Below are 18742 nucleotides of genomic sequence, written 5' to 3'. Positions count from 1 at the left end.
GCTTATCAATCACTATGGATACTCGCTATGACTTATCTACTGGACATAGATGACTTTTAAAACTATTAATTTCCCAAAAAGGTTTTTTACATTATCTTAAAACTCAAAAACGTATCTCCTTAATGATGTCGATTTTATTTCTATACAGTTTTTTTTTCTTTAGTTTTAATAAATTCTTCAAGTTTTACATTGTTATGATGCTTTTAATGTTAGATTTGGTTTAAAAACTTCATTTTAAGACTAATGCTCACTTCAGTTGCTTTTTTAATGTTATGAAATTCAAATTCATTCATCAAAATATTCAATCGAGTGTTTTGCTAATGTTAAAATCAAAATAAAAAAATTGCTGTTTTTTATCGTTAATTCTGAAATAGGATTTCCACTTCTGCTTTAATTTCATAATATATACACTTTTTATTTGTGTCCAAAATAATTTGTTGCTGACTGATTTAGCTCAAGTCCTATTTTTAAGTCATATAAAAAAAAAAAAAAACTGAAATTTTAAAAAAATGCATTCCATATTAATCGTATAATAACCTAAAAAATAATCAACAATCTTGGTGGGCAAGCTGGTCACCAAAGGTGGCTAGTATTTATTATTTCTCGACGATTTAATGCTTTTATTAGATCTTTCGGAAATCTTCACTGGCAATCTTTGTATATTTTTCATGCTGCGACGTTGGTATTATTACAAAAATAGTTGTGGATTCTTGTTGAGCTTCAAAAACTGGAAAAAAGTTGCCGTTCAAATTAAAAGAGAAAATTCGAAATTCAAAAATATTTCCATTTTTTTGTCATCTCTGCAGAAATATATACGATTTCTTATCGATTTAATATATCGTTTTATTCGACCTTTCGGAAACTTTCACTAGTGAAAATAGCACGCAATCTCTTCGTATCTTCCGATGCTGGTTTTATTACAAAAAGCTTACATATAATAGAATTCACACAGACTAATTGTAGAAGGTGAGAGTTGTAAACTCTCGTTCAATTTCCGCCGAAGCCACTGAACAAGTTGTAAATCTGGCTAGTTACAACTCTCGCTTCGTTCCCACCTGTTTGGAATTAAGTAACTTTGATGTAGTCGACGATTGGAAATGACCACAGAACTTCTCACAGACATCTTTTAAGACCCAGCAGCAAACCATAAACAGTTCGTAAGTGCAAGCAAAATCATCGTCAACGGTCGCAAAATTGGGAGACATAATTTACGGATTACGCCTGTAGCGGATTCGATTAGGTGTAATTGGGACTTAAATTATTGAGCGGACCAACCGTAATTTCTTGGGGAGGCAAACTCTCATTTTCATTTTATCCATTAACCTACTTTTAGATGTTAGGTGTAAATAAAATTTTATATGTAGTAAGCTTTCTTGCTGTATATACTGGTGAAGATTTCGCGGTCAAAAACATTGAGTAATTGCACTCTGTAATTTAGATATTTTTGTTGTTATTATTTCGTATAAAAAGAGCGGAATTTTTTGAAGTAAGATTTTGGGCGTTTTTTTATAGGTGTTCGGAATGTTTACAAGAGTAAGATGCCAGCGCTTACTCGAAATTTTCGGTCATAAATTGGATGTTACTTTTTTACTTTCGCGAATCCATTTTGCGTTACTAAACATTGATTTTCAGCAACAAATTTTTACTTAAATAAGCAATTCAAAAAACCGTATAAACGAATCTATTTATATCGAATATCTATTTTGAGGTGATGATTCAATTATGAATTTATAGTTTATTATTCTGATATAAAAACTAATCTATTTTCAACAGACTCATTTTAATTCTTTATATGTCAAAACTTTTAAAAATATAAATTTCTTTTCAATCAACAACCTCTGTCGTTTTCTAGAATAAAATATTTTTTTAAAATTTCTATTTATTAATTTTGTTTTTGACATTTCAGTTTTTTTTTATAGTGTTTTATTAAAGGTACCGTTACAATAATAGAAAAAAAAGATTTCATGTGACTGGATTCTTAAATGTATATATCGCCTTTTGTATTTTGATATTGTACAAAATCTTTTGTCTTATGATAGAAATCGCAGTTTCGTTAAGATATCCGATATCAATTTGCAGTCTGTATTATTGATTAGAATGCCCTTTTCAGAATGATTTTTACATTTTGAAAATATTGTTTCAAATTAAACATAACTTAACTGACAGAACTAAAATTAATTTTTAAAAATATTAGCAAAACTCATTATTTTTCCATCCTTAAACTGGCATTACAGTTTTTAAATCGCAACACTACATCAGCAACATAATGTTTAACCCCTAATGAATAGTATGTGCTTGTACCTAAGTAATATTGGTGGAGTATGGGGTCTAACAGCGACACTCGGGGCCTGAAAGCAATAAAATGTCTTTTTTTCAACAAGGAACAAAATTTTTTGATTTGAATGTGCACAGAATTTTTTTTAAAATTGATTTTCCGTCTAAATTGATGTCGATGTTTTTAATTAGCAAAATTGAATTATCATTCATAATTGAAAATGTTTATCTTTTTATGTTTTCTCTTCATCTTTTCGATGGAACTTGAATTAAACTAATTTTAAAAAATGAATGTGTGCATCCTTCATTAGATATATTAGCGAAATAAACAATATTTGTTTCATATTTATCAGGGTGCAATAATTTTAATTTCATAGCCTATATATTTTTAAATCATCATCTGGTTATACTGTGTGTGTGTGTGTGTGTGTGTGTCTGTCTGTCTGTGTGTGTGTGCGTGCTTCATGGTCAAATAGCTGATGATTCATTTCATTATATTTACCGGATCATTTCATCATACAAATGTTACAGAGACATGAAATTTTTTTTTATGTAGGTTATTAAATTTTAGCATAAATCTCAATTAAATTACAAAAATACTTCAATTGCCACTATCCAGAAATAAGACCTTTCTAATCCTTAATTCAAGTTATAGTAAGTTCAAAGACATAATTCGTTTTAAAAATTACATATTGTATTGTGTTACATCAGAAAAAAAAGTAGATAGCAATCAATCAACATAATATATTATAGGAAACCAAGATTCATACTTTTTATGAAATTCTCTAAACATTATTTTATCAATAAAAATCAGTATAAGAACAAATAAATAAGCAAATCAAGTGAAGTAAAATTTATTTTTGTAAAAAGAAACTGTACAAAATAGTCTCTAAAGCAAAATTTGTCATTATAAATTACGATAAATTCACTGGTATAAAAATAATTCCACAATAAATTTTAGAGAGGCAAAAAGCCAACTCTGCGACGATATGTTTTTTTAATGTCTGAATAAAATTTTACACCTGGAATAAATCCAGTTTACGTATAAATTTCAAACACGGAACATACAAAACCACACAAATCCTCTTCAAATGAAAAGTATCAGAAAACGGAGATTCTTGGTATACAATAAATAAATAGTTAATTTCAATCAATAACTGAATATTCATGAAATTAGAGGAAATTAATCAGTGAAACATTGATTATCGAATGAATATTAATGCCAGGTTTACACTCGGCCAATAGGCAGCGCATGCGCATAAAGGAACTGATTTATGTTTGCCACAATTTCACAAGTCAGATGCAGGTATTCCATGCTTAGCTATAATTAGTTTGCCATTTTGATGTCCCTGAATTGTTCTATTTCACTGCGTATCGCATTAAATAGACGGATATTTACACAAATAAACATGCTAAAAAAATAATTCAAGATACCGAAATCTAGAAAACTATAAAAAAAGAAATGACAAATAAAAAAAAGAAAAGAAAAAAAACTCGCATTAGAAAGAACAAAGAACAAAAAATGTCAGTATTAATCTATGATATGTGATCAATTTTTTTCTGGCCAAAAAAACACGATAAATTCTACAAACGCATGCGCAGTAAGAAAAAAAAAAAAATACAGTGGCATGTTGTTGTCCCATCGGAACAAGTACTTTCCATCGACCGACAGACATTTTTTAGCCTTTCTAAGCATGCGTTGCCTACTGGCCGAGTGTAAACTCGGTATAAGTTTTAAAAAATTTACATGTATTTACATGTATATGAGGATTAAAAACACTCAAGCATAAAGACAATAATATTCATTTTTTCTGTTAAAAATTATGTTGAAATGCAATTTTTTGGATTACCACAAAGGAAAAATAAGCTTAATCCGGTAACTATAGCAACAGATGAGTGCAAACTTAATAACAATTTTCTTGACGACAAACCAGTCAGCTGCTTCTAAAAAGTGCCATCTGGTTATACAATTTGTTATCATAAATCATTTTACTTGCTTTTTATTGCCAGCATAACTTACATTACGTATTTACTCGTATACCTTCTATTTACAACTCTACACATTTACAAAAATATCTCCAAGTTTATAGAAAATTATTTTTTATCATATCCTGAGAGAAACATACGTCAATTCGGAAGATAAGCTTGCACTTAAATTTCCCTGCACGATACATACTCTAAATCAATGTATTTGAGGCGATTATAAATATATAATACAAATAAAGAAAAATAAATACATATTTATATAAATACATGTCTACGTCAATAAATCGATATGCAATGCAATAAATTTACATTAATAGTGTAGCAGATTCTATTTCGTTCTAATAAGTAATCATATAAATGTATAAGAAAACAATAAAAAGAAATCCATCAATTTTCAGATATAACAAGAAAAATTGGGTAACGTACATAGGCAAGTGCAAAAGTGATTTCATTAGAAAATATGTTGCTTGCTGTAAAAGTTTATTATACTTTACAAAACAGTCACATTTAAAATAGTACCATAACGTGTTTGGAAAAATCACAGCTAAGAATGTTTAAAATTCCTAAATTTAATTATGGTAAAACAGATACATCATATCACATTTTCTCGCTAAAATTAAACATTCAATACAAAGTAAGTTTTTTCAAAATTTATTCATTTTTTTTCATTCTTTACTTCCTAACTATCTACAAAAATTTCATATCATAAAATACATGAAAAACTTTACTAAATCCAATCTTACAGCAACAATTTCGCTTTGGAATTTATAACAGGATATTTGTATTCTTTTTTTAAGGCTCTTATAAAGGCTCATGTGTATATTAAAGTTTTAATATACCTTCAATGAATTAAAATAAAAAGGATTACGTATCATATTAGCACCAAATAAAACCCTTGTTTATGGCACACAGTTCTTTTCTTAATATTGAAGTTGTCACACACATACACAACAAGGAATAAAAACACTCATTGTGAACATAAAAATTGAGCCATTTTTATGGAATGCATTTTGAAAGTAGAATAATCTCATGTAAATTCAGTCAACCATTATAACTCACTCATGTAAATTAGAGCATAATAAATATATAAATTCAGTCAATCCAAATCTTGTGAGAAATGTCCTAGTTTATCAATGTCATGACACAGTCTCAACACATTATATCGTAATTAGAATTAAATTATAGTTTAGATCGACTTAAAATATGATTTTGGGTTCATATAAGGCCACTTTCATCTAACTTTACTTTAGACTCTAAATAGAATTCGCACATCTAAGTGGAAAATAGCACCATTCTGATTTTCTTAATTTGAACTTAATTTACGGCATGGAAATTTTTTCAGGGCTAAAGCTCATATCCTAAAGTCTAACAAAATGATTAACATAGAATGAATTTCGAACAAGTGATGGACTAAAGTTTTCACTTAGAAAACGTTTATCGAACTCGCGCTTAAAAAAAACGATTTTGTTTTTTTAAAACTTAATTTTTTTGGGGGGGGGGATGAAACGAGTTTTTTACTGTGCATGTCGATAAATAAACTTTCATTCTACAACGGTTAAATTCGATTTCATCAAATAAAAGATAACTAAGCGATGAAACTTTGTTGTAGAAGATGCTGAAACATTCGGCTGACAGCCACCCTTTTAATGCCGCTTGATTGACGGAAAGAAATAAAAGGATTATTTGACTGCTCATTTACCAGTGATTTTTAAATACAGGCTTATATAAACAGTAGTACCACTATATCTGATCCCGCTAAGTTTTTTAATTTTTTTTTTTTCAATTTAATCATATAACATTTGCTTTTCATTTTAAACATTCTAAAAAAAACATTCTGAAAAAAATTTCAATGTTTTGAATATTTTCAGAAAAAAATTATATTCCCAATTAAAACATGAAAAAGAGGTTGGGCAGGCAATATTTTTTTTCAGAGTCTTATATCTCTTACTTAAATAGATAAAGAAATAATTAAGGATTTACTCAAGAATATAAAATATAAATAAAAAATTTTAAAAATGCATTCTAATTTCATATTTAAAAAAATTAAATAATTACATTTTCAATTAAGCGATTCATTAGGCAATAAACGGCATGTCAGAAAACGTCTCAAGTTTAATAACAGAAATGAAAGAGAATGACATTCTTTTCATTAAATACTCAATTTTTTTTATATCATCAATAAAAATGGAATGTTTTAAAACCAGCAAAATGACATTCAACTATTTTTTGTCAGGCTGGTTTAGCTTATAATAATATTTACTATCTTCTTTAGTAACAAAACTGTCATTGAAGAAATACAAGAATTTTAGAAATGCTTTATTTCTTGCATGCTATTTAACATTAACTTCATGATAGAATTCTTTACAATATATTGTAACTAATATTCGGATGGAGTTAAACTTTTCTAGATACATCTTGTAATCTCTAACATTCATTGAAAAATAAAGAAATGTAAATGTTCTCAAAATATGGATGCATAAATAGAATAACATTTCATTATCTTCCCAAAATATCTCAAGTAGACCGTGCCTCAATCGACAAACTTCCCGTATTTTAGTCACAATAAGTCCTATTCAATAAACAAGTCTTGGAAATGCTTAGGAATATCTAAAAAAAATTTTTTTTTAATTGTGCGTGCAAGTTCTGCTTAACAATAAAAGTACTGATCTCAGACTCGAAAATTTCAGTGACTTTAAATTTTTCTGTTGCAGGCTACAGAAGATGCGTGGTCCGCTTCGTATTACTGCTGTACAAATCTGCATACTAATTTCTTCCTTCATAGAAAGATCTGAAATTAAAACAAAACCCATTTAGTCACCAGATATTGTAATTAAACATTATACGATGTTTCCCGATATTCTAAATGCCGGGCAACATCGTGAAGAACAAGAATGATGGCATTGTTACTCAAATAGGAAAAATAAAAAAAGCAAATCTTTAATAACAAGAATTTGAATTGAATAAACAATGAAGCAAATTTAAACAGAAATAATAAGTATATAATAATACTAAATATATTTTTACATTTTTAAACTAACAAAACTAAAGATAAAAAGTGTGTTCTTTCTTTATTCTTATTTAAATGTAATGTTACTCAATGGCATTGTTACTCAAATAAGAAAAATAAAAAATAAAATCTTTAATAACAAGAATTTGAATTGAATAAACAATGAAGCAAATTTAAACAGAAATAATAAGTATATAATAATACTAAATATATTTTTACATTTTTAAACTAACAAAGCTAAAGATAAAAAGTGTGTTCTTTCTTTATTCTTATTTAAATCATTTCTTCCTTTTGTCTATCAGTTTGGATGAAGTGAATCGTTTTTATGAATTATTTTGGACAAAGAAGGAAAAGTAATCAATTTTGTAAAAAGGGGGAAATTACAAATTAATAAATAATAATTGTATTAAATATCGTTACAGTTATAAGTAAAATATTAGATTACAGCATTATTTTAGATAGAAAAAGTACAAGTGCTTTAATAAGAAAGATGAATGAAATGCCATTTCTATCATGCCCTCAGCACTACAGAATTCATTAACACACTTCTAAGTTGCATTTCCATTTATAACTTAACACATTATTCTTATATTTATGGATTCCATAATTGGATATTTAAAAAAAAAATGTTTTAAAATACACTTTGAAAGGCTAAAATGTTTCATGATCATGGCAATTAGGGTGAACACATTTACATGATAATAATTCTAATGGTGATTCTTGCGCATATAGTCTGAAATGCTATCGTTAATAAATTTTAAAACAGGAAAATCAAAATTTAGGAAATTATCTACTTTTATTTTAGCTTCAAATAGTTTTGGCATTTTTTTCCCATCTAAAAATATCTATTTATTTTTCTTTTTCACAAAATTTAATGTGAAAATAAAGTGATATAAGGACATATATAAATAAGAATGAAAAAGAAACAGCCTTAATGCAACTTTGCGATAATTTTAAAAGCAAACGTTGAAGATCCGGTTACTTTAATTCATTTCACTTCAGTTACACATCTTTATTTTAAATTAAAAGCTAGAGAATTTTTATAAATTAAACAAATGCTTATTTTCATTATTTTCTAAATTAACGATAAACTTTGTGATCTAATTATCACACACATATAAAGATTATTTCTTAAACTGCTTTTAAATAATCGTTTGAAAAAAAACTTTTTTTTTAAATTATAGAGTAAGTTTTTTTTTATTATTATTATATCGGTATGACGTACTACGATAGCAACGGAAATGATTCATTTGTAGACGTTTAGAATTCTTTTTTCTTTTAAATGCAACGGTTTACTTTCGACGATCGCGATCGCTTAAGTAGTACTATGATTAATAAATGTTGATTTTAAACGATCAATTATCTGATTTCAACAATCGGTTATAATTTTAGATGAAAAATTTAATTTCTTTTCATTTTAATACAGAAATTTTCCTTTTTAATCAAAAAGAATAAAATTATGCAAAAGAAAATGCTTCGATCTTCGGAATTCGTTACGTTTTGCTGTGGGTAAGTAATATGGAATTATATATTAATTTTTACTTTATAATTCTACTTTATATTGATTATTATCACAGAATTAGTACATTTTATGATATTTTTATAGATCGATCGCAATAAGTTAGATCGGTTAGACTGATCACATTTTTTCGGTAAATAATTACTGAAATCGAAGCGATGATTGTATATTTAGTTAAATTAAACTCAAATCTTTTAAGTAAAAAATTAAAAATTCTTTTCTATTATTAAAGAAAACATTGTTTTTTCTTGTTCCGGAATAAATGAATTCAATGATCGAATTTTTTTCGATCGCTTTGTTTTGATCAGTTTTATAACATAATTTTCAATCTTTTAAGTGGAATTTTTCTACAAATGAACTGTATTTATTGAAATGTATGGAAATTGTTAATATTTTCGTTCACCGATCATTGCAATTTTGTTCCATTTTGCATTCAGATTACTTGCTCGAATCATAGCAAGCAGCATAAAAATAAATACAACTGCAATTATTTCTGCTTTTAAATACATAACTGGATTGTAAAGAACTGTGATCGCTGTTAGAATCAGTGTAATCAGTTACTAGATACAACTTTCTAAAATTGTATATAACTTATATAATATCTTAGTTATAGAAAAAAATTTTTAACGAATTTATTAAGGATGACAATGTTAAGTAATATTAAAGTGAAACAGAATATTTTAAGTATGTGCGGTTATTATTTACGATTTCAATCTACCTACCTTTTTAAAATTGTTTTTATTCGATCAGATCTAAGCAAGCGTCTGATATCATGAAAAAATTAAATAAATACATATTTTAAATATAATGCATAGTATCGGCTTTAATTTCGGCTGAAGTAATCAAATATGATCGTTGAATTTGTGTGACTGATTAGTCAGTGCAACTTTTTTTTTCTAACAGTTTTATAACAAGTCCACAAAACTGTTAGAAAATCATTGTTATACATTTAAGACTAACATTGGATTTTTAATATTTATTTTATTACATTTAACTTTAAGATTTCAATTAATATTAAATAATTTAATTACTCCTCATGTATAAATAATTATACATTTCAAATGCTCTTGTAATTCCCATAAGATAATATATTTGATTTCTAAATTTATTAACTAAATTATTATTCCATTCTCAGATCTAAAAATATAATTACATTGAAGAATTCAAAATTTATTCATTTCTGTATAAGCTTTTCTAGACTGAAACAAGCTAAATCTGGAGATCTTTATTTTAATAAAAAATTTTTAGAATGAATTTTTTATTGAAGACCATTTGTAATAAATTTTTTTTTTAAAAAATAAATAAATAAAAATTAACTGATGCAGTTTTTAGATATTATAGCATTATTTTTAAGCGAAACGTAAATTCGCCACAAACGACTTTTTATAAGTGCTAAAAATTTTTAAACGGCATTACAAAATAAGAAATTTTCATTACTAGGTTTATTTTAATTTAGAAAAAAAAGTACTGAAAAGTATATTTAATGAAAAATAATGTTTCGATAGAAAGAAACGGGATGCAAACAAAAAGCCAAATAATAATGATTTCAACAAATATTTGATGCTCATTAATTTTAAAACAAGCTCTTACTTTATAAAATAATGTAGACTTCAATTTATGTATAGAATTGCTTCTTCTTTTGATAATGATTTAATCGACAAGGGTAATCCGATTCCTTAATTGAATAGTTTTCGGAGCTATTCTTTTAAGAAATATTTGTCAATTGTAAATGGATTTCAGAGATTTCATTATCATGATTCTTAACATTTAGCTTAAATACTAACTCATGTATTTAAAACAAATGCTTAAAATATTCTTAAATGATCATCCACGATTAAAAAGAAAGACATATCAAGCAAAGAAAATTTTTTCCTAACATTGAATTTTTTGAATGTGCTGCCATCTATTGTTTATAATTTCTATCTTATAAGAATTCTTGCCGTTTCTATTCGCAAAAAAAAAAAAAAAAAAAAAAAAAAAAGAAGAAAATTTTGAAACAATATGTTCTGTAATGCAGGCATGCAGGCTAACGACCGAACTTTACGAGGCTTCATGCACTTTTTTTTTCTTTACTTTTCTTTTTACAAAGTTTTAGATTTCATTATCAGCTTTATGTTTGGTTAAAATGTTCTACAAAAGTGTTTTATAAAAACTGTTTATGAGTTCTTATTGCAGATAGCAGTTTATTTTTCTTCCATTCTTTATCTTTCTCTCTCTTTCTCATTTTTTGTCAACAACATGAAAAGAGCTGCTTTAATGAAGTAGCTAATTCGATCTAAATGGATTTTTTTTAATTCCTTTTTCTACTATCCCTTCAAATTAAATAATATAGTTACATTTAATTACCAAGTTGGTATTTTTATTGCTTTATAAGAAAACATTGTATCTTTTATAATTCTATCTTTTGAAGAATCCTTATTGTTTCATGGTGCATGCATTTTATTTCTGACCATAAAATGCTTTAATAAGTTTCCTCTTTCATTTTGCAAAAAAGCATCTTTTTCGCTAATGTCCTTTCCTCTCTCTCTCTCTCTCTCTCTCTTACTCTCTTTCAACCTCCATTGCTCTCTTCGAATCATCGTTCAATAGACAAGAAGGGGAACACAGAAATGTGGATATAATGGGAATACTACCGGAACTTATGAATCCATAAGTTGGTAAGCAGACAGGAGTATCTATTCACCCTTTTTTAACGGAAGCTAAGTGCATCATTAGTTTCTTTTCTTTTCACTGATTTTTTTTCTTTCTTTCTTTCCTTTGCTATCTCCCGTCTATTGTCGAAGAAATGGGGTCTTGGATCATACCTAGTTCATTTTGTAAGTTGGATTTGAAAGTTCTTTGCATTAAGGATTGCAGTTTCTCATTTTAAAACATTTTGCTGTTTGCGAATATATTTATTTATATGACAACCAATTAGTCGTGTAAAAAAAAAAAATCTGTAAGCAGGCACTTTTTTTTTTCTTCTTAATTACACATAATTTTGAATTTAGTCGCGATAGATTTTTAAAAATAGTATGAAAAAGAAGGTTTCCAGTGCATTTCCTTAATAAATATAAATTGGAGGGGATTAAAACTATTATTTTCAAGAATGGAGAGTCTAAAATTTTTATTCAATAATCTAGAAATTCATAAGTCATAAAAGGTGGAGCACTTGGTACTCTGCCTTACAGGTCTAAAATCTGAGGCCCTTAAGGAATTTTTTGTAGAAAAAGAGTGATATTTTTAAAATTTTTGATTTGAACACACATGCCAATGCTTTATACTAAATTTTAAAGGCAATGCATGTAATAATGTAATTAAATTTTGTAGATTTAACTAAATTTTCGCAATATTTTCAGTTGTGATTTTAAAAATAAATGGATTTTATGCCTTTTAAACTATATTTCCAACGAAGAAATGGAAGAGATGTTTGTTCTTCTGTATGGATTCGGTGGTCGTAATTTTTCTAAGTAAAATTGTAGGATTACGTAAATTATTTATAATTTTGAAATAAGAAAAAGATGTGTACAAAGTATCGTAATTCATTCGTTGTAACATGAATATCACTGTTAAATTATAGCCTTATTTGATATTAGTTATCATTTAGAATTTAAATTAAGAAACTGAAGAATAAAGTTTTGACAACCTATCTGTTATGGCCTGAAATATCAGTTAATTGTCAGGATTATTTCAAACAAAATTTTGCAATCATTAAAGATATCACTGTTTGATAATTCTGTTCTATTCTTCAAAAAATAAATTCTAAAATTACATTTAAAACATTTATTCAAGTGAAACTGCGAAAATTACATTCTATGTTGTTCAAATAATAAAAAAAAAGGAGGCCTTTTTATTTTTTATTTATTGAGAATATTTTTCCCCGAACATTCAATATATTCAGAATACTTTAAGTAATTCTGTGAGGAAATAATATGTATTTCGAAATATGCATTCTATATAGGCACAGCGTAAATGCACACTTTTCAAAGGTTTGACCGATTCATTTCCGGTGAGAAATACTACAAAAATTTAATAAGTCTTACTTAAGTCTTTTATATAAATAAAGAAATAAGGAAAATTCTACGAAAGTCTGTCGAAGAATAAGTGAAAGCGGAGTCTGAAATGGAGTATATGATTATTTTGGGGGAAGGAAAAATGATGAATAATCCTTTTTAAGAGAAGAACAAGAATTTTTTTCCTTTTCATTTGGTAATCGCTTTCATTTCCTTGAACGTCTCTTCATTTTATTAATGGCAAGCGTTTTTTCTTCTTCTTTTTATTTGAGAAGGATTATTATTATTATTTTACATCAGCCAAATGATTTTCTAAAAATATTAATGTATAAATATTAAGGAAAGGATTAGGAAATATATCTTATTTTTCTATAACAATGATCGGACATTTTATAATATGTTTATGAGATGAATAGCTCTAATTAATTACGAATGTATGAAGATCATTTCATTTTACTTATCTTAAAAAATAATTCATTTTAATCTTAGTAAACTTTAAGTGCATTCAACATTATTTGATTTTGAGATCCGTAAATTCTAAAATTAAGTGAAAGATAATTAATTTTAATTGAATAAAAAAATCCATTCTAATATTAAAATCGAAGTGATCCGAAAACTTTCTTCATTGCAAAAGTTTTGTATCATATCAACTTTATTTTTCCAGAAATTATTCTTTAATGATAACTTTATTATTTATTTTTTATATGAATTCGTTCTTAATAATTCTGTGTTTTTTAAAACTATTTTTCATAAATAAATTATATTTGAAAATTATTTAAGTTGTGACTTTATATAGAACGTACGTGAGACTATAGTCGAAACACATATAGTTTTTATAAATAATGTTATTCATAAAGCTTATCGCTTTTTGTAAAGAGATTAATTACAAAATAAAGGATGTAAAAAATTTTATTAAATAATATTGATTGTTCTTTATATTTATTTAAATGTGAAATAATTTTTAGAAATTACTTTTTAATAAATGAAAAAATTTAAAGAAACCACAACTTAATTTTAAATTTTATAATTCCTTATAATGCATAAATATATAACTGTATTATCGGTTAATAAGGATTGAGAGTTTAAATTCTTCTTGATTACAGTTTTCAATATAAATGCGCACATCTTAGCCTGCTGCCTGAATAGAATAAATAACGAATGCTGCGCCATCTAGTTTTCTGTGACGCAAGTAAAAATTCTTATTCTCCAATAGCGTTTCACTCTAACAAAATGTATTTGTGCGAAAAATAAAACCCATTTAAATTTATGAATAATTTATTTATGTGACTAAAAAAAATATCCTTTCCTGATATTTGAATAAATAGTCATAAATCCATATAGTTAAGGAATTTTCTTGAAATGAAATTGTATTTTTTTAAAACTTTAAAAAAATTATATTTTTGAAAAATAGTTTAATTGGAAATTCTTCTGAACAAAAACACTTTTACGAACTTATATATATGAAGAACAGTCAAAACTATCTATATTCTTTAAAAGTACGTGTAATATATTTTCTAATATTCGGCGATCATATAATTTATGATTAATCAGTCTCTCTCTCTCTATATATATATATATATATATGTAACTTCCTTTATGTGGTCTTCGTTATCGAATTTTTATGTTCTTCAGTTTTAAAGATAAAATCCATACTGAAATCTCAATAAATTAAAATTTTGATTAATAATTAATGAGTCACGGTTACAAAATATATTCTCGAATAAAGCATAGGACACAAGCCTTTAGCTTTTTTCATATTTATGTTAATATATATGTATTTATTTGTACACATTTAATGTATTGATTCCGACAAATTTCAGTTTCCTCCCCTTTTTTTTTTTCTTTTCATTTTTTTGTATAAATATTATTTTTGAGAAAACGCTGCCTTCAGTTGTAATTTTTGCAATTTCTGATGCGTGCACATTCAAAACGCATTCAAAAGGAATAAGAATATTTTCTATAATTTTGATAAATAAATAAATAGCAATAGAAATGTAATTTTGATAAATAATAGAAAAGTTTTTAGTTTTTAAAAACATTCTTTAACTTCTTATCTTGAATTTGAAATAAAATATTTTTGTTCATGAAATTTCAGTCATTCCCTTTTAAAATTTTGAAATGCATTGACAAAAATCTAATTTCTCTTCTCTCTTTGTGGTCACATACGCATTAAATATTTTTGTATTAACGAAATTAATAAAATTTGAAAAACTTGCATGATTTAGTTTGTTTTTAAATTTTGGAGATTTCAAACCAATAATAATAATAAAAATCTTAAAGTAGAAAAATTAGTTCTCTCGATAAAAATAATAAAAAAATTAATTTTATCGAGATAATCATTTCTATAATTGCTATTATTAGTCTCATGCTTTAATATGTTAAAAATCTTATCATCAATGTATTAAATTTGTTTTTATAATAATTAAAATTCAAAATAGTGTTAAAAATTGGTTAAAAATAACCCTTGACATTTTGACTTATTCTATTATATAGAAATTATTATACTGAAATGATTATATAGTAAGACTTTGTTCAATTTATTTAATACATTGTTAGCTGCTTTAATTGGTTTTACGATTTTCAAGAAAAAAATTCATTATGAATGAATAAATAAAATTCAAAATTCCTTAAGAGTGCTTTTAGATACATCATATTATGTATAATTTTAATAATTTGCCTGTTAATTCTTTAGAAAATTAATGCTCACTCCATAAAAATAATTTTCCTTTAAGACTTATTTGATGTAAGCAAAGAATATAAATTATGCGTATACCAATTATTCTTTCCATATTTAAAATATTAATTTTTCAAGATGCAAGAAATTGTGTTGTTAATATTTAAATGAAATAAAATGTGAGGAAATATTTTGAGATTTTCCTATCTTTAGAGGAAATACAATAAATCATTCTGAAATTATAAAACTGACTTACGTATGTGCATGATTTTCTTTATATATATTTCATTTTAATGAGTTTGAAAATACAGATATAAAAGAAACCTACACATTTATAAACATTGAAATTTTTACAGCTTCCCATAAAAAATTTTTTAAAAAATCTCTATAAATTAAAAATTTTGTAAAAAATTTCATCAAAAGATAAATGATTAAATTTTTTTAAAAAACAGCCCACTCACCTAGTATTGTAGATTTTCTTTACGAAAACCAAAGGCCAATGTCCATTAAGTGGTCATCTTGAGTTGCTTGGTTTGTATAGGGTGATGACACTAGGGAATAGTCCGAGGGATGACTGGACGCTGGCGATAGATCCCCAGATCCTCCAGAAGGTCCACAAGAGCCTCCAACAACACCAATTTCTTCCGAAGATGCCACCGAAGAACAATCATCCTGTCCATAATTCTCGTCTGAAAGCATGCTTTGAAAATTTTTATCCTCAAAGGACTGTGGCTCAGCCATTCCCAGCATGCGCTGTAATTGTCCAATATAATCAATAGCAGCTCTAAGTGTCTCAACTTTACTTAGTTTTTTATTTTTTGCCCCTGGTGGCACTCGTTCTCTCAGAGTTGAAAATCCTAAGTTTACGAGACGAACTCGCTTCCTTTCCCGTGCGTTGCGGCGGGATACGGCGGTATTTGGCTGTGTAGCACCGAAAGCATTTCGTTTGTTAGTTGAGGTATTTGGCGTAGGACAACTCTGAATTCGCTGACTGTTTTGCTGCTGAGGTAAATGGGATTGTTGGCTAATGTCCAAGGGATTTCTTCTGACCGCAAGAATATCATCTTTTGGAGCGGAAATAAGATTTTGGGAAGACTGGTGAAGAGAAGAAAGATATAACAGACGTCTAGCATCTTCTCCTGAGTTTAGCATGCGATGCATATTGCTTCCGATCGACATCATTTCAAACAGAATTTCGTTGGAATCACTGAATATTAAATACTTAAGCCGTCGTAGTGAAAACTAGAATTAGTTCTCCCTAGTTAAAACTCGATTTAATTTCAGATTTTTTTTTCTTTACTATACAAATATTTTTAGCTTCATGACGGAATAATAATATCTCACAATCCAAAACTTATTTTATCTGAAATAAAATTATCTTCAAGTCAATTTCGTCCACAACGGAACTATCACAATATATTACAAAAAGTTTACATAAAATTCTTTCTCCTTGAATTAGTTTATAAACAATAGCAGAAATCTTCAAAACTAAATCAACTCTTTCGTAATTTCAAGCGAAGAACGGATATTTCCATCAATAAACAATTTTGCTAATTTAGGAAGATATTTTTAAATAAAATTCTCAGTCAGTATCAAAACAATATAGCAAATATATTCTACAATACCTCTTAATAAAATCCTCTATAGCATGTTCGCTTTTATCCGAATTGAATAAATATAACGGGACGGCCAATACGCGCGCACCAAACGGTAACTACTGTTTCGCGGTTTACACTATCGGAGACATCTGCGCATGGGACAACTTGTTAGGAGCATGTGCGAGCTCGATACTGATATGAGCCGTGATGATGCTCCACCAAACGATATAGGACCTCCCCTCTCAACTTCTTGAGTGAATTGGAAGGATCTTTAGACAGGTAGAGCACCCTGGCGGCGCCTGGGGTAAACTCACCTGAAGTCAACTGTTGCTGTCCCATGGGGGGAGGGGGGATAAAATTTGAAATGGGGAGGATATGTGCACGTCTTCACATGGTGCATTTTCTAAAGTTTCCCTCGGTTTTATAGGAGGGCAAAATATGAAATCTTATTGTAAATCTGTATTGTTAAAGTTGTTTACTTGAAATTTTTTGTAAAGTTTTATTTACACCTTAATAAATTTTTTAAGCAACTATCAGATTTTTCTAGAAATATTTAAATGCATTTATACTAGTATTTACATTTTTTTCGAATTATTCATGCCTACTTTGTTGTTTAAGCAATAAGAAGTTCTATAAAAAATAGCTTATGAGTTATCTTTAGAAAAAATAAAACAAAAATCACCTTCCCTAATAAATACATATGAAATTTTTTTTAAAAAAATGACAGGAGAGCTTTGAATTGATAATGCATTTTTCAATTTATTCAGTAGTTTAAAAAGAGAAAAAAAATCGACATATTCATTTTTAAAAGGGAACGGGACAAAAAGCTACTTATTTTTCTGATGTATTTTCCTTGGACATTTTTTGGAAAAATTGGGTTGGGGGTACTCTATCCAACTTGATCTTTTCTTCAAACTGCCAAATGAATTTCTTAATTACTATTTCTGATATCAGGATTATATTTTGTAAAGTACAAGTGACTGAAAATTTATGTGAAGTTTCCATTAAACATTCAAGTTGTTTTGCGTTTAATTCTATCTATTAACATATAAAATCACGATTTGTTATTTACTTTTTCTTTTTCGCTCATTTAAATCAGGTTCTACGCGATAAAAACATTCACCATTTAAACAAACGAGTTTCTTCCAAACATTTCATCAAGAAATTTTTTTTTTGAATTATTCTTACTAGTTTACTTATATAATTATGTAAATGCATGACTAATATTAATTTTATAAACTACTTGCAGGTGTAATGTATTTAAAACCCTGAAAAATCGAAAAAGCAAAGCTATTTTAACATTCTTCTAATTTCTTTGTATTGCTCGCATATTAAATTAAATCCTTTTTCACGTTAATCTTTATTAGAATTCTAATAAAGATAACAGTATTCAAAGTTATATTATTGTTAACTGGTGTTCAAAATTTTCCTTCATATTATTATGTGTTTATATTTTTCTGTTTCTATGAGTGAAAAAAAGTAGTAAGTTTTCAGCAAAATTAATTGTAGATTACACAATCTTCAGCAAACTAATTCTTATTATCCTAATTTTATGTCAATACAATAAAGACATTATTTTTTAATTGCCTTTAATGAAGATATCTTATATAAGCCCCTGGATAAAAACCGTCGTGTGAGTTCGCGGTGTGTGGGACTATTTTATCAAGGAAAACAAAAATTATTCTGCAAGGA

At 26.9% G+C, this 18742-nt stretch overlaps 1 protein-coding gene across 1 annotated transcript; it reads right to left on the bottom strand.

Annotated features, from left to right (window-relative positions):
- Nucleotides 1-6526: 6526 nt before the first annotated feature.
- On the bottom strand, nt 6527-17227 carry LOC129988912 (achaete-scute homolog 1-like). The gene is made up of 2 exons (XM_056097202.1): nt 15914-17227; nt 6527-7048 (listed from the first exon to the last, which is right to left on the bottom strand). Exon 1 carries the CDS (start codon nt 16632-16634, stop codon nt 15933-15935), a length of 702 nt encoding a protein of 233 aa, XP_055953177.1. The 5' UTR covers nt 16635-17227; the 3' UTR covers nt 6527-7048; nt 15914-15932.
- Nucleotides 17228-18742: the final 1515 nt, after the last annotated feature.

The sequence above is a fragment of the Argiope bruennichi genome, chromosome 10, assembly GCF_947563725.1.
Source record: "Argiope bruennichi chromosome 10, qqArgBrue1.1, whole genome shotgun sequence".
In the NCBI taxonomy this organism is placed as follows: Eukaryota; Metazoa; Arthropoda; class Arachnida; order Araneae; family Araneidae; genus Argiope; species Argiope bruennichi.
This window is presented reverse-complemented; position numbering and strand designations above follow the sequence as displayed.

What these genes read in the sequence shown, in the direction of transcription:
- LOC129988912 (XM_056097202.1), bottom strand. Translation starts at nt 16,634, where the DNA reads ATGATGTCGATCGGAAGCAATATGCATCGCATGCTAAACTCAGGAGAA.